Source organism: Oncorhynchus tshawytscha, linkage group LG16 (genome assembly GCF_018296145.1).
Source record: "Oncorhynchus tshawytscha isolate Ot180627B linkage group LG16, Otsh_v2.0, whole genome shotgun sequence".
Classification (NCBI taxonomy): domain Eukaryota; kingdom Metazoa; phylum Chordata; class Actinopteri; order Salmoniformes; family Salmonidae; genus Oncorhynchus; species Oncorhynchus tshawytscha.
Window position 1 is genome coordinate 40,990,873 of NC_056444.1, and position 12,485 is coordinate 41,003,357.

The following is a 12,485-nucleotide window of genomic DNA, read 5'->3' on the forward strand; positions in this document are numbered from 1 at the left end:
TCCCAGATCTGTCTGTGCTATTGCCTACTCCATTGCTGTACTTGTCAAGCCGTGACAAGGAGTTGGCATGATAGCACAAACTGGCACTCAGGCGAGAGTGAGAATGATAGAAGGTGATTGGAGGAGGAGAAAAGGACAGCCGGAGTTAGTCCTACCTTCTCCAATCAGCACCAGGCTGGACTGGTTGGTGGCTTTTCCGTCCTGCAGCTGGAAGGTGAAGGTTCCCTCGTCCTCTTGGAGCAGAGACTCCATGATCATCTCAATCACACCTGTGTCCTTGTTAAAGTTCATCTTGTATTTCTGAAAAGAAAAAAAGGGCATTTTCAGTATTGTCTAATATACTTTACCTGAACAACATCAATTACAGTAGTTTTTTAAATTCCATTTATTTATATATCCAAGACGTCTGAGGTCAGAAGACCTCTTTTACACACGTCGGAGAGTATTTTTTCATTTCAGCCCCAAAGCGTTGCCTACTTACCTCTCCCTGGGAGAGAGTGTTGTCGTTAAACACATATTCTATTTTTCCATTAGCAGAGATCTTCTCAGCTTGCAGCCAGAAGCGAATTCTGCCCTTCTCCTGCAGCTCCACAGCCAGCTCGGTCTTCAAGGGAATAACTGGAGGGGGGAGGAAAGTGCAACAGTACGTGAGGAGCAGGGACAGTGGAACATGTAATAATGAACAACGGGAAACATTTTTGAGAACATCGGTAATAATATGTTACTTACTGGGGAATTTGTGGTCATGGCTGATCTCCAGCAGTTTTTTCAACTCTGTCAAAAAAAAAGGACACAAAGATTAATCAGAGATTAGAAAGTAGAAACCAGAAGCAAATGGAGCTCTGCTAACCTCTTAGCCTGCTAAGTTAGCTTCCAAAGTGATAACGTGAACAGTGTTACAGTACCACGGACACACGGTGGGACTCACCCTCCGCTGAGAGGGTGTAGCTGGAGGATTCGCCATTGGTGTGGGTGACAGCACAAGAGTAAATGCCGATGTCATCCTCAGCAGGCATGTTAAAGATGGCCTTGGACCTGAGGGGATACAATTAACACAGGCTACTGTAGAAACGTTAGCAAACCTTATATTCTTTCACGCACACAGACAGACACACACTTCTCCCCACTGGTTGCCACAGTAATGCGGGTTTCGTCAGTGATCTCTTTGTAGTTCTTGGACCACACAAATTTGGAGTCTGGAGTCAGGTTTGAGCAGGCAAAGTTCATGGAGATCACTCCATCATCATCAATGTCCACAACAATCTCCGTAGTGCCTGAGAGAACACAACAAGAGTCAAATATGGCTGGAGACTCAAAAGACACAAATATGCAAAGGTGCAGGAAGACTTAAAGGTATGACTTTACTGGTATAACAATGTCATTCTCTGTCCATCCCTCTCTCCCACCTGCTCTGTTGAGGGGTCTTTAACATGGTCCTACCTGGTTTGGTTTCAGCCAGGACTGGTTCTGTGGGCTCAGAAGCCTTTCCGACACCTGCCTTATTCTGAGCACGCACGCGGAACACGTAGGTTACCCCCTCCTTTAGAATCTTAATCTGTTTGTAAAAGAGTCATATTATAGACATGTTAGTCACATACACCAAATATGTTACTACTGATACAAATTTTCTCACATAGAAAAGCAGTAGTGTTGAAAATCCCTTAACACGCACCCTCTAACTGACAAACACCTCCACCAATCACATCCTATTTACATGTCGACTATGTCACCATATTGCATCACACAATCTGGATTCAAATGTTTAATTCGAATGCTCAATGGTATGACTGACTAAGTGGATAGAAATAGTGTAGGTGCCCGTAGACACTGATCCTGGGTCAATTTAGCATTTTCAACACTAATGGTTAAGGTTAGTATTGGGGGAGGGGGAAGCTGATCCTAAACCGGTTACAGGGGAAACTTTAGTGATTGGAGTGATTGGAGGGGATAGGGTCCTGACCTTCATGTAGTTGGTGGAGATAGCCTTCTCATTGACTCCTCTCCAGGCCTCCTCCTCAGCATCAGCCTCCTTAATGTCAACGTAGAATCCGTTGACTGGGTCACGGCCCTGATACACTGGTGGCTTAAAGAGCAACACCAGAGTGTTGGCGCGCACCTCTGTCACCTGCAGATCATGGGGAGGTCCTGTGGGAAATTAGGGGTAATTCGTTTCAGAGTTGAAGAAAACGGACATATCATAGGCTAGTGTCCCAACTCGCACCCTATTCCCTTTGTAGTGCACTACTTTTGACCAGGGACAATAGGGCTACCATGGACAAGGTAATGTACAGAAATAATGTCCTAATACCACAAAAGATTATAATACAAGTCAATGATTTCATTTTTTTAAATGTATTTTTACACATATCTTTGAGGTATAACTTGTACTGTGATGTGTTATTAATTGTTATATGTTAAAGTGTAATTATCATACTTCATCAGGCTTGTGAGTGAATTATAGTGGCACTACCCACCTGGCACAGCAATGGTCCACTCCTCACAGATAAATGTCTCACTGGGCAGAGACGGGATGCCCACACCTGCCATGTTGGCAGCGCGCACTTGGAACTGGTACTTCCTGTTCTCCTTCAAGTCAGACACCTAGACAGACCGTGAAAAATCATTCTCCCTTTTCTCCCGATATGACAAAAGGTGGCTGAAAATTCATGTTAAAGAGGGTAGCGAAATCACAAAGAAGCAAAATGGCTGACTCACTCGGTAGGCTCGGTCGCTAACAGCTTTGACATTGGCCTCGTGCCACTTCCCTGGCACCCCATTGATGACCTCACGGTAGTCCACGAAGTAGCCGGTGATGTCAGCACCTCCGATGAAGGTGGGCTGCTTCCAGGCCAACACCATAGAGTCCCGCACGCACTCCAGAACGCTGATGCCATAGGGTGGAGTAGGGGACGCTGGAACAGCAGAGGACTCCAGTTAGCATCATGCTGTGTCAACTCTGACACTATGAAGTCATGGGAGACGGAAGCTTAATGCTCTTGGTTGAGCTTCAGTCTTCCATCACTTAGACCTGCTAACATTCTCTTTTCTTAGAGCACGTATTAGGCACTCATTCCCTTGTACATTTCTGAACATTCCACTGGGCACAGACGTCAATTCAACGTCTATTCCACGTTGGTTCCACATATTTTCATTGAAATGAAACAGCATTGATTCAACCAGTGTGGGCCCAGTGGGTTGGTTCAAAGTTCTGTCAGTTAATGTCAGTTAACATTATTATGCCATACAGGTTGTGTCACAGATACTTTTTGTAAGATAACCTTTAACCTTCAACCAGACACTATGTCATAACACATTGACAATTATGGGGACACACATTTCAGGGACCTGGACTGAATGGGACAAAATATTTTAGCCACAGGAGCTGTGAGGACACATGATCTCAGTGGCTGGTCTTTGTGTTTGTGTGTGTGTGTGTGTGTGTGTGGGAGGAGGTCTTTGATAGAGGGAGCGCATATAGCTGACTGGATAATATTACATATAATAAATTGACCTGTCACAGTCACATGGACATGGTGTTCTCCATAATTTGGGGGTGGGGGTATGGCAAAGAATCTGACTTGGAAGTACACTACCAAAAAGGTCTCAGGTCATAGGTGTCCATTTCTGTCTTGTGATTGGCTGACCCACTTCAGAGACACACTGTGATAGGCACTGCGGCATAGCTGGAGCTAGCCTGTGTGTTCATGTGCACTGATCTCCCAAGGTGACGGTGGGCCAAAAGAGCCCAGAGTATGTGTGAGCCAGCCAGGCTACAGTAAGTTGAGAGGTGGTCAGCACAGTGCCTGAACACTGAGGGTGTGGAGGGAGGACCAAAAGCCCCTCTGTGTGTGTGAAGCAGCCCTGTGCTAGAGGTGGCCAGTAGATAGCCTGAACGGCCACGTGACGGTGTAGTTAAACCTGTGAAAGCTGTTATAGAAACTTACCTTAGGGTAAAAACTGAATTTTAATTAATAAAAATAAAAAATCTAGTCTTCTCCCTTCTTACCAAAGTGATAAAAATGTTTCAAGACAGATTAATAAAACGGTTTAAAACACAAACAAAACTCCTTGAGGTGAAAAGATGACATTTTTATTTCAGATGATATAAGGGTTGGCGTGGCCTGACTGAGTGTAGTCCCATGTGGCTCAGTTGGTAGAGCATGGTGCTTGCAACACCAGGGTTGTAGGTTTGATTCCCACGGGGACCAGTACAAAAATGTATGTACTCACTACTGTAAAAATCACTCTGGATACTAAAATGTACATGTTCTCACCTGAGTCTGTCCTGGGCTGATTCTTTCTCTGTCCCCTGTTTGGCTGAAGCATCTACAGAGGACTTATGTGTTTGCCTGGCCACTGGCACTTTAACCTCATCGGAGGTCTTGGCCTGGCTCTGTGACTAGGCCCCTGCCTCCCTTGCTTTAAATTACTGCAGCCTTGAGGAGCTAGTGGCCCCCGGCCCCATGCCACAGGCACACTGTCAGTCTGAGCATTGAACTTCAGCGTAGTGTAAGGGGGTTACTGAACAGCCTCATGCGTTCCCGTCCAGCGTTAGTCAGCCCACGTTACCACCCGTTGGTAACTCCCCCCTCCGGCAACACACCGTGAGGAATACCGCCCCCTACAAGGAGTTAGCAGAGAAAATCGAAAAGCCATTTTACACGGGCAAAGAAGAACAACCACTCACACAACCAAACAGCTCAAATCAGAACACTCAGAAGGTAGAGAGAGCAAGAAATGTTACCAATACCCTATCAAATGCAGTAAAATATCTTCATCTGACAGACTATGAAAAATGAAGACAAGATGGCCAACAAGTGACATCTGCGTGAGGAAGCAAGTTGCGGAGTTAAAAGACAAAGCACGAGTGTGTGATGGGAGAAAGTGAGTGTGTGCAGTCTTTGTGCCAACCCTTCATGAAAAAGCCACACTATATGCCAGTGGATTTCATTATATGCACTACATTGGCCTAAACTGATCAAGTGTATGTACTGGGAGACAACTATTGGAAATTGTTATGAGTAAGATCTATGGTACAGCTATTCTTTCCTAATATATTCTGATAACATGTGTGACAGAAAAGTTCACTAACAAAGGAAGGAAAGGGGATACAACGGAATACATTCAACCGAAAATGTGTCTTCCGCATTTAAAACCGACCCCTCTGAATCAGAGGTGAGGGGGGGCTGCCTTAATCGACGTCCACATCGTCGGACCTGGGGAGTAGTTGTTTTTGGGTGGGGGTTAACAATACTAACCTCGCCTCAATTGTGAGTATTATTTACCTTTCATCGTGTAAGACACTACCACAAATGGGTCTAAGCCCATCTACAGACTGCTATTGGTTGTAATGGACTGTGGAGTGAAATCCATTGACCTTGTCACTAAGTGTGGGGAGAACAGAGCCTGCTGCGCGGCACAAAGCTTGCCAATGACTGAGTGCCGTTTCACAGCTGGAAGCCTGGTTAGTCACAGAGCAAACTGACATTATGGGACAACTGTGTAAAGGAGCAGGGCTGTCAGGTTAGTATATATCCCTAGCTCTGGTCCAGGGCATTAGTGCGCCTTGTATCACTGAGCCACACTAATGCCCTGGACCAGAGCTAGTATTCCCAGATGAGAGTGAGTAGAATGGACAGACACACACAGCATAAATCAGGGGATTGGTGGTTGGGCGTAGGGGGGGGTACCTTTAACAACAGGTGGGGTGGTGGTGGCTGACACATCTCGTGCCCAGGACAGGTAAGGGGTGGGGATGGTTGGTTGTTTGGGTAGGGGGTGGATTGCGCGTGACAGAGGAACCAAGGGGGGCTGGTTTGTAACCACCGCTGAGCTGGATCACACTGACCCAAGTTAGAGGAAGTCTACAACTCCTGACCCTGGCCACGCCTCAGGTTGTGCAGGGGGGTAAGATTAGGACTCATTGGGGGGGGCATAGAAAATAACATGTGGGAGGAGTCTAATGCTGATGGCACACAGAGCTGACAATGTGATGTCTCGATCGACAGAAAAAAATAGAATGGTACAACACATCAGCTCAACCCATGTTCAGTGTGGGCACATTGCATTTCTTTCATCATGGACATATAAACTAAAAAGTAACAGTGAAGAATATGCAGAAGACTCAATAATCAAATCTCCATAGAGCTAAGTGGCTTCCCTGGTCCTACCATAACATCATACCTTACTGTAGATTCCTTCATAGAATTTCAAACAAACAAAAATAGGTTCCTTGTATAGGCCTGTGGCTCGTCATAGTCTTCCTAAAAAACACTACCCATCCTATCCTGTTGTGAGGGTGTGCCATGACACCCTCTGTCTCACTCACCAATAGCAGCCTTCACCTTGATAGCCTCAGACTCCTGAGAACACTCGCTGAGCCCAGCGGCGTTCAGTGCCTTCACTCTGAACACGTAGCTCTCTCCTGTCACCAGACCGTGGCAGACAAACCTGTGAGTACCAGGACACAGAAACGCTTTGAGAAAGACATGCTTTTTCGTTTTATACATTTTTGGACATTTTCATTTGAGTGAGGAAATTGTTTTGTCAAACTTGAGCTCAACATAATTTACGGTTGTAACACCAAATTTGAGTTACGGTCAACATTTCAGTAAAACAACAATTGAAACAAAGAGGACAGTTAGAAGGACCATTGTACCTGGTGGCTTTGACAGGCTTGTTGTTGCAGGGTTCAAACGTGTTGCTGCCCACGATGCTGGCCTCGATGTAGTATCCCACCAGCTCCTTTGCATTCCTGGAAGCCTCCCAGGACACAACCACGGACGTGTCAGTGTTCCTGGTGGGAACTACACGGCCTGGGGCAGATGGGATATCTGGGGACAGGAGAGGTTTATTCAACTAAGATCAAATGAAAGCACATTAGGATTCCATTTTGAATGAGTGCGTGTCAAATTAGAATTAGAATGTTTATTGATAGCTTGCTAGGACCCAGGTAGACTGATAAGGAGGGGATTGCACATTAGGCAGAATCCTAACTTGAGGTATAGATGCATTGATCTAAATGCAGGATGTACAGGATGGTTTGTGTTACATGTGTATATTTGACATTTTAGTCATTTAGCAGATGCTCGTATCCAGAGCGGCTTACAGTACAGTAGTGAGTGGATACATTTCTGTACTTTTCCTGTACTGTATAGAATGTTAGGATTCGGTCCATAGGTATTCGTGTTGCAGGGCCGGAGGTTGGTGCCGGTGGCGTGTGAAGTGTGACCCCTCACCCAGCTTGTCCCCGACAGTGGTGGCCTCGGTGGCCTCTGAAGGCTCGCCCACACCAGCGGAGTTGCAGCAGCGCACACGGAATCTGTAGGCCTTCCCTTCAGCCAGGTCAAACAGGGCGTAGCGAGGAGACTTCACCGGGATCTCTGTGTTCACCCTCTGCCAGCTGTCTGTACCAGACACACACTAACCACACAATGCAACGCAAAGCAGTTAAGAGTAGGGCTCAAACCCTCCAAAAACCAACCCTCCAAACCTGCAGTACCACAGTATATAATACTCTATTTCCAGATAGAAACTCTGAAATACAAAAATAACAGAATCATGATTACTTATTGAATTATTTTGATATGGTGGTTGTTATGGATAACAGTGATGGTTAAGTTGATCAGATGAGTCACGCTACAGATAAGGTATATGATTTCAGTATTTATTCCTCACCTTCTCCACATAGTACATGATGCCCTCGTGGCCTCGCTCTCCAGGGGCTTTCCAGCTCAGAACCACATAGTTCTTGGTGGCCTCAGTGACCTCCAGTTCTTTGGGTCTGCCAGGGACTACACCCTCTGATAGGAAGAGTAATGTGAAAAATAATGTATAAGGGGTTTGATCTCAAAGCCTGGTCCCAGATCAGTTTGTGCTCTTGCCTATTCCAGTGTCATTGTTAAGCCAAACGTGACAATTCCACAAGGAGTTGGCAAGAGCAACAGACTGGCAACCAGGCTATTGATCTAGACTAGAGCTTTCATTATCCTTCCAATCAAAGAACACTAGGTCTTTTTTTTAGAACTATAGCAGCATGAGAGTATTGATCATCATTGAAGAGTGCAAAAGCATTTCGTTCCTACCTGCAGGCTCCTCCTCAGTGACAATGATCTGGCCGGTCCAGGGTGCAGAGGAACCTGAAGGCCATGGGAAGAGGAGAATGTTACTGATGCATAGTTACAAACAAGAAAAGATATGCATAATACTAAAACCATTTAGACATCACAAAGTTACATACTCACAACATAAGACTTTAGCAGTACCATGAGAGAAGACATACAGACAGGGAGGGGCAGATGCCAGATCGGGGTGCCCACCATACCTCTCATACGCGTGCGGTCGGCAGGATCCATAGCTGCCACCACCTCAGAGGTGCGGGATGGCCGACTCATGCCAGACTTGTTGACGGCACGCACACGGAAGGTGTAGGAGCGCCCCTCCACCAACCCAGTCACGGGGAAACGGGCAAACTTAATGGGGGTGTCATTACACTGGCTCCAGTGTGTGGTACCAACCTCACACCTGAACACAGGGCGCAAAGAGACAGAATTCATTCCATCAGACATTCAGTAACAAACTTGGTACGGGCTTCTTGATAAGGCCCGGAGTTAGGTCTATTGGTAAGATCGGGAAAAACTCTGGGCCCTTGTTATAGCCATAACGAGGTCATTTCACATGTTTTGTTTTTTTAGAGGTCAGGTCACATGATCAGGAAAAACATCTGTCCCTCTTCTTCTAGGTTATCTGCAGTTGTAACTGGAGTGACTGGCGGTACAAGGGGCGCTAAAAAGGGAGAGAAACGTTCTCCTAGCCGTGTCATGATAAGCCAAGGGTTTTTCCCTTCGACTCCACTCTTGAGGTCTCTCATCTGGGTGGCATTGTGGAGCCTAACCTTAAGGTTAGGGGCCCTAACAGAACGGGCATGTAGTGATGGGGGATGGTACTGACCTGTCCACAAAGTAGCCCAGGATGGAGTTGCCACCGTCCACAGCCGGCTGCTTCCAAGTCACGATGACGTAATCCTTACTGGCGTCCTGACACGTCACATCCAGTGGGGCACCAGGGGCTCCCTCCACCTCCGCGTCAGCATCTGATACAGGAACATACACATTGCCAGTCAAATGTGCTGGTGTAGTATTTTCTTCCTCCGTTCTCATTAGTTCTCTCTCTCTCTCTCGCAAACACACACACACACAGTAAAATATCTTATCAGACTAACACAAAACACACAACCAGTGTGTACAAAACACAGTTGATGTACATTTCCTTGACTTTTTTGTATTGAGTTATAAGGCATAGAATTACATATAGAATCCATAGTGCATGATACGATCTCTATAATGTACAGTACTTTGATTGAGGCTTGTTGTTTTGATACAGTGCCGACATATAGTGCTGTACCCCGCCTGCTGAACTACGTGGCTCCACAGCTAAGTGCCAGGAATGCTACTAGCCTTTAAGTTAAACACATCCCAGTAATAGCAGCAGCGTGCCTCTCAGTTAAAGGGGACAAGAGAGGTGATGCTTAAAAAGACAGAACACATGCTTTCAATAAAGTGAGAAACAAAATTAGCCACTTATGTGGTCTGGGGACTGTATGTCTATGTATATGTCTACGTTAGCTGTATATACTGTAGGACTATATACTGCCTGGTATTATATTTTACTGTGTGTGTGTGTGTGTGTGTGTGTCTGTAAGATAGAGAGTGAAAGAGACAGATAAAGATGGAGCGAGAGAGCGAGAACAAGAAAGCCCTGTGGCTTATAAGGAGACTCAGCAGGCAATTGTCTCTCCTGGAAGAAGATACTGTATAGGTCTCATCTACCTCTGTTCCGAGCCAAACCCATTTCAGATCTGAGCTCACTGAGAATAGCCTAGCCTTGTCCTTCTCTCGACTGCAATGGGGTCTCTGTGTCCACAGAGAGCGACTGTACATGGCCTCTCCTTTACAGAGCAACCCTGAACCATGACAGAGAGAGAAAGGCCCATTTCCATCCACTCTATAGAGCACAAGTTTCATCTGTTAGCAAGAGAATGAGTAACATGGAACAACAGAGGTCAATACACTTTTAGAAAAAAGGGTGGTTGCAAGAGGGTTCTTCAGCTGTCCCCAATAGTAGAACCCCTTTGGGTTCCATGTAGGAAGCCTCTGTAAAAAGGGTTCTACATCACAGGAGGTTGGTGGCACCTTAATTGGGGAGGATGGGCTTGTGGTAATGGCTGGAGAGGAATCGATGGAATGGTATCAAATATGCCAAACACATGGTTTCCATTTGCAATTCCATTCGTGCCGTTCCAGACATTATTATGAGCCATCCTCCCCTCAGAAGCCTCCACTGTTCTACATGGAACCGAAAAAGGGTTATCTTATGGAGACATGGTTCTAGATAGAAAAAAAGGTGCTAAGAGTGGACCTTAATAAATTGGCGGCGTCAGTGTGCATCATTTTCCCCATATTATACAAAACCAGGCCAGAGATTGTGACAGGAGTTGATTGACTCTACTATAGTCATAATGAGTGAGTTCCATTATATGCGGAGGTAAGTTTAACCAGAGACTGCTATGGTTCAACTCCAATGTATATTTAAGAACACACACACGGACCATGATTACATTGTTATCTGGTGCCAGTTGAGATGTCTGTGTGACGTTGACGATAAACTGTTAATCACACTATAGAACATGAGACTGGCCAATGGAAACAGAGAGGGGGTAAACAAGTGGCCATACTGTCTGCACTCAAAGCACACACACACACACTGTGAAAAATAAAATCAGTTAAACTTGCGAATCAGTAAACAAGGCATGTAATCGACTGAGGAGTGATAATGTGACAGAGAGCAGTGGTGTTCAGTTTTGCTCATGGTAAAGGTCCCCACCTCTGACAAAGACGTAAGCAGAATATGTCTCATATTTAGTCTTGGTGGTAATGCGCAGGGTGTAGAGCCCCTCATCTTCCTTGTTCAGGTGTGTCAGGGTCAGCGTGGCCTTGTCTCCACTCCAGTGCATCTGACACCACTTGGAGGGCTGCAGAAGAACATCTGATAGACAAAGAAACAAAGGAGCGAGATCAGGTTAAAATGGCTGCCCTACCATCGTCAGAGGCCTTCCTCATCAAGGAGCATCTCAAATAAATCCCATAGCCCAGGGGCATATGTATCAACTAGCTCAGAATAGGTGTGCTGATCTAGGATCATATCTTCCCTGTCCATGTAACCTTATTAAACCTCCGCCAAGAGTTCCTAGATCTCTGGGGCGTCACCTACCGTCTCTGTACCACTGCACCTCGGGCTGGTAACGTGCCAGGTTGGGGGAAATGATGACCATGGCACCCAGGCTCATGGTCTCGCCCTCCCGTCCGAATGACACGCCAAACCCGTCCACGATGTGGGTCTCGAAGGTGATGCCATACTCAGAGACGATGCCATCTGACAGGAAGGAGCATCAAGTAACGTAAGGTTAGAGGTCAGGTTGCTATTTTGTTCCCATCATGCAACAGTATGCGTTGTGTGACACACCTCAAATTTAGGAAAAAGGAAAGGGGATACCTAGTCAGTTGTACAACTGAATGCATTCAACTGAGAATGTGTCTTCCGCATTTAATCCAACCCCTCTGAATCAGAGAGGTGCGGGGAGCTGCCTTAATAGACACCGGTCTGCATTATTATTCAAATCAAAAGGGATGGACGAACAAAGAGCAAGTAAATGCTCTTAAAGGGATAGTTCACCCAAATTTCAAAATAACACATTGATTTACTTCCCTGTAAGTAATCTATGAACAAGGTTAGACAGCAAAGCCATGCATTGTTTGTGTTTACCTGGCCACTGTCTCTTTGCATGTGTAAAACAACCAAAGTCAGTATCTCCTATAGCAGTGTCCACGAGTATCCTCAACAGGACACTTTTTTTTGTAACTCTGGAAAAGCACACCTAATTTAACTAATTGAGGGCTTGATTAGTTGACGAATTGAATCAGGTGTGCTTGTCCGGGGCTATAACACAAATATGTACTGTTGGGGTACTGACGACTTGGGAAACACTGGCCTATAGCATTTTCTCCCATTCACATTTCATGTCCATCTTATAGTAACTTTGAGCTACAAAATACATTTTAGACACTTTAGGATGATTGATGATGTAACTAAATATTATCCGGTAGCCTTACATTTTACCCTTCCCCACCCAAGAACAAGTGAAATAAAAAAGAACCCTACACAGGCCAAGCTCTTCAAACAGACAGAGGCATGTACAGGGAGACCATGTACCCGAAGGACAACACAAAACCCCCATTAACATCATTAAGTACAGTGTTCAGACACTAAAGAGTCACTGCAGATTGTATACAAACAGCACTGGGGAAACTGGGGGGGTGGTCACATCATGCAGTAGACAGTGATGCACATTTGACATATTAAACCCAGTAGGAGATAAAGACTTCAAACCCACATGTGTCCGATTTTAGAATCCAAGTCCCGTTTATGAA

The 12,485-nt window shown here is 45.6% G+C and overlaps 1 protein-coding gene across 3 annotated transcripts in view; it reads right to left on the bottom strand.

Moving 5' to 3' along the window:
• Positions 1–12,485, bottom strand: part of LOC112215661 (M-protein, striated muscle) — a 44,767-nt gene that overhangs the window by 11,804 nt on the left and 20,478 nt on the right. For all 3 annotated transcript variants that reach the window (XM_024374878.2, XM_024374879.2, XM_042299159.1), the window contains 18 exons: positions 11,269–11,430; positions 10,882–11,043; positions 8,950–9,091; positions 8,324–8,523; positions 8,085–8,138; positions 7,678–7,802; positions 7,239–7,422; positions 6,659–6,833; positions 6,329–6,450; positions 2,716–2,912; positions 2,475–2,601; positions 1,961–2,145; positions 1,441–1,555; positions 1,118–1,274; positions 929–1,035; positions 730–774; positions 482–618; positions 156–300 (listed from right to left, as the gene is read on the bottom strand). In XM_024374878.2, coding sequence (XP_024230646.1) covers positions 156–300; positions 482–618; positions 730–774; positions 929–1,035; positions 1,118–1,274; positions 1,441–1,555; positions 1,961–2,145; positions 2,475–2,601; positions 2,716–2,912; positions 6,329–6,450; positions 6,659–6,833; positions 7,239–7,422; positions 7,678–7,802; positions 8,085–8,138; positions 8,324–8,523; positions 8,950–9,091; positions 10,882–11,043; positions 11,269–11,430 — 2,541 coding nt within the window. The remainder of the gene's footprint in view (positions 1–155; positions 301–481; positions 619–729; positions 775–928; positions 1,036–1,117; positions 1,275–1,440; positions 1,556–1,960; positions 2,146–2,474; positions 2,602–2,715; positions 2,913–6,328; positions 6,451–6,658; positions 6,834–7,238; positions 7,423–7,677; positions 7,803–8,084; positions 8,139–8,323; positions 8,524–8,949; positions 9,092–10,881; positions 11,044–11,268; positions 11,431–12,485) is intronic.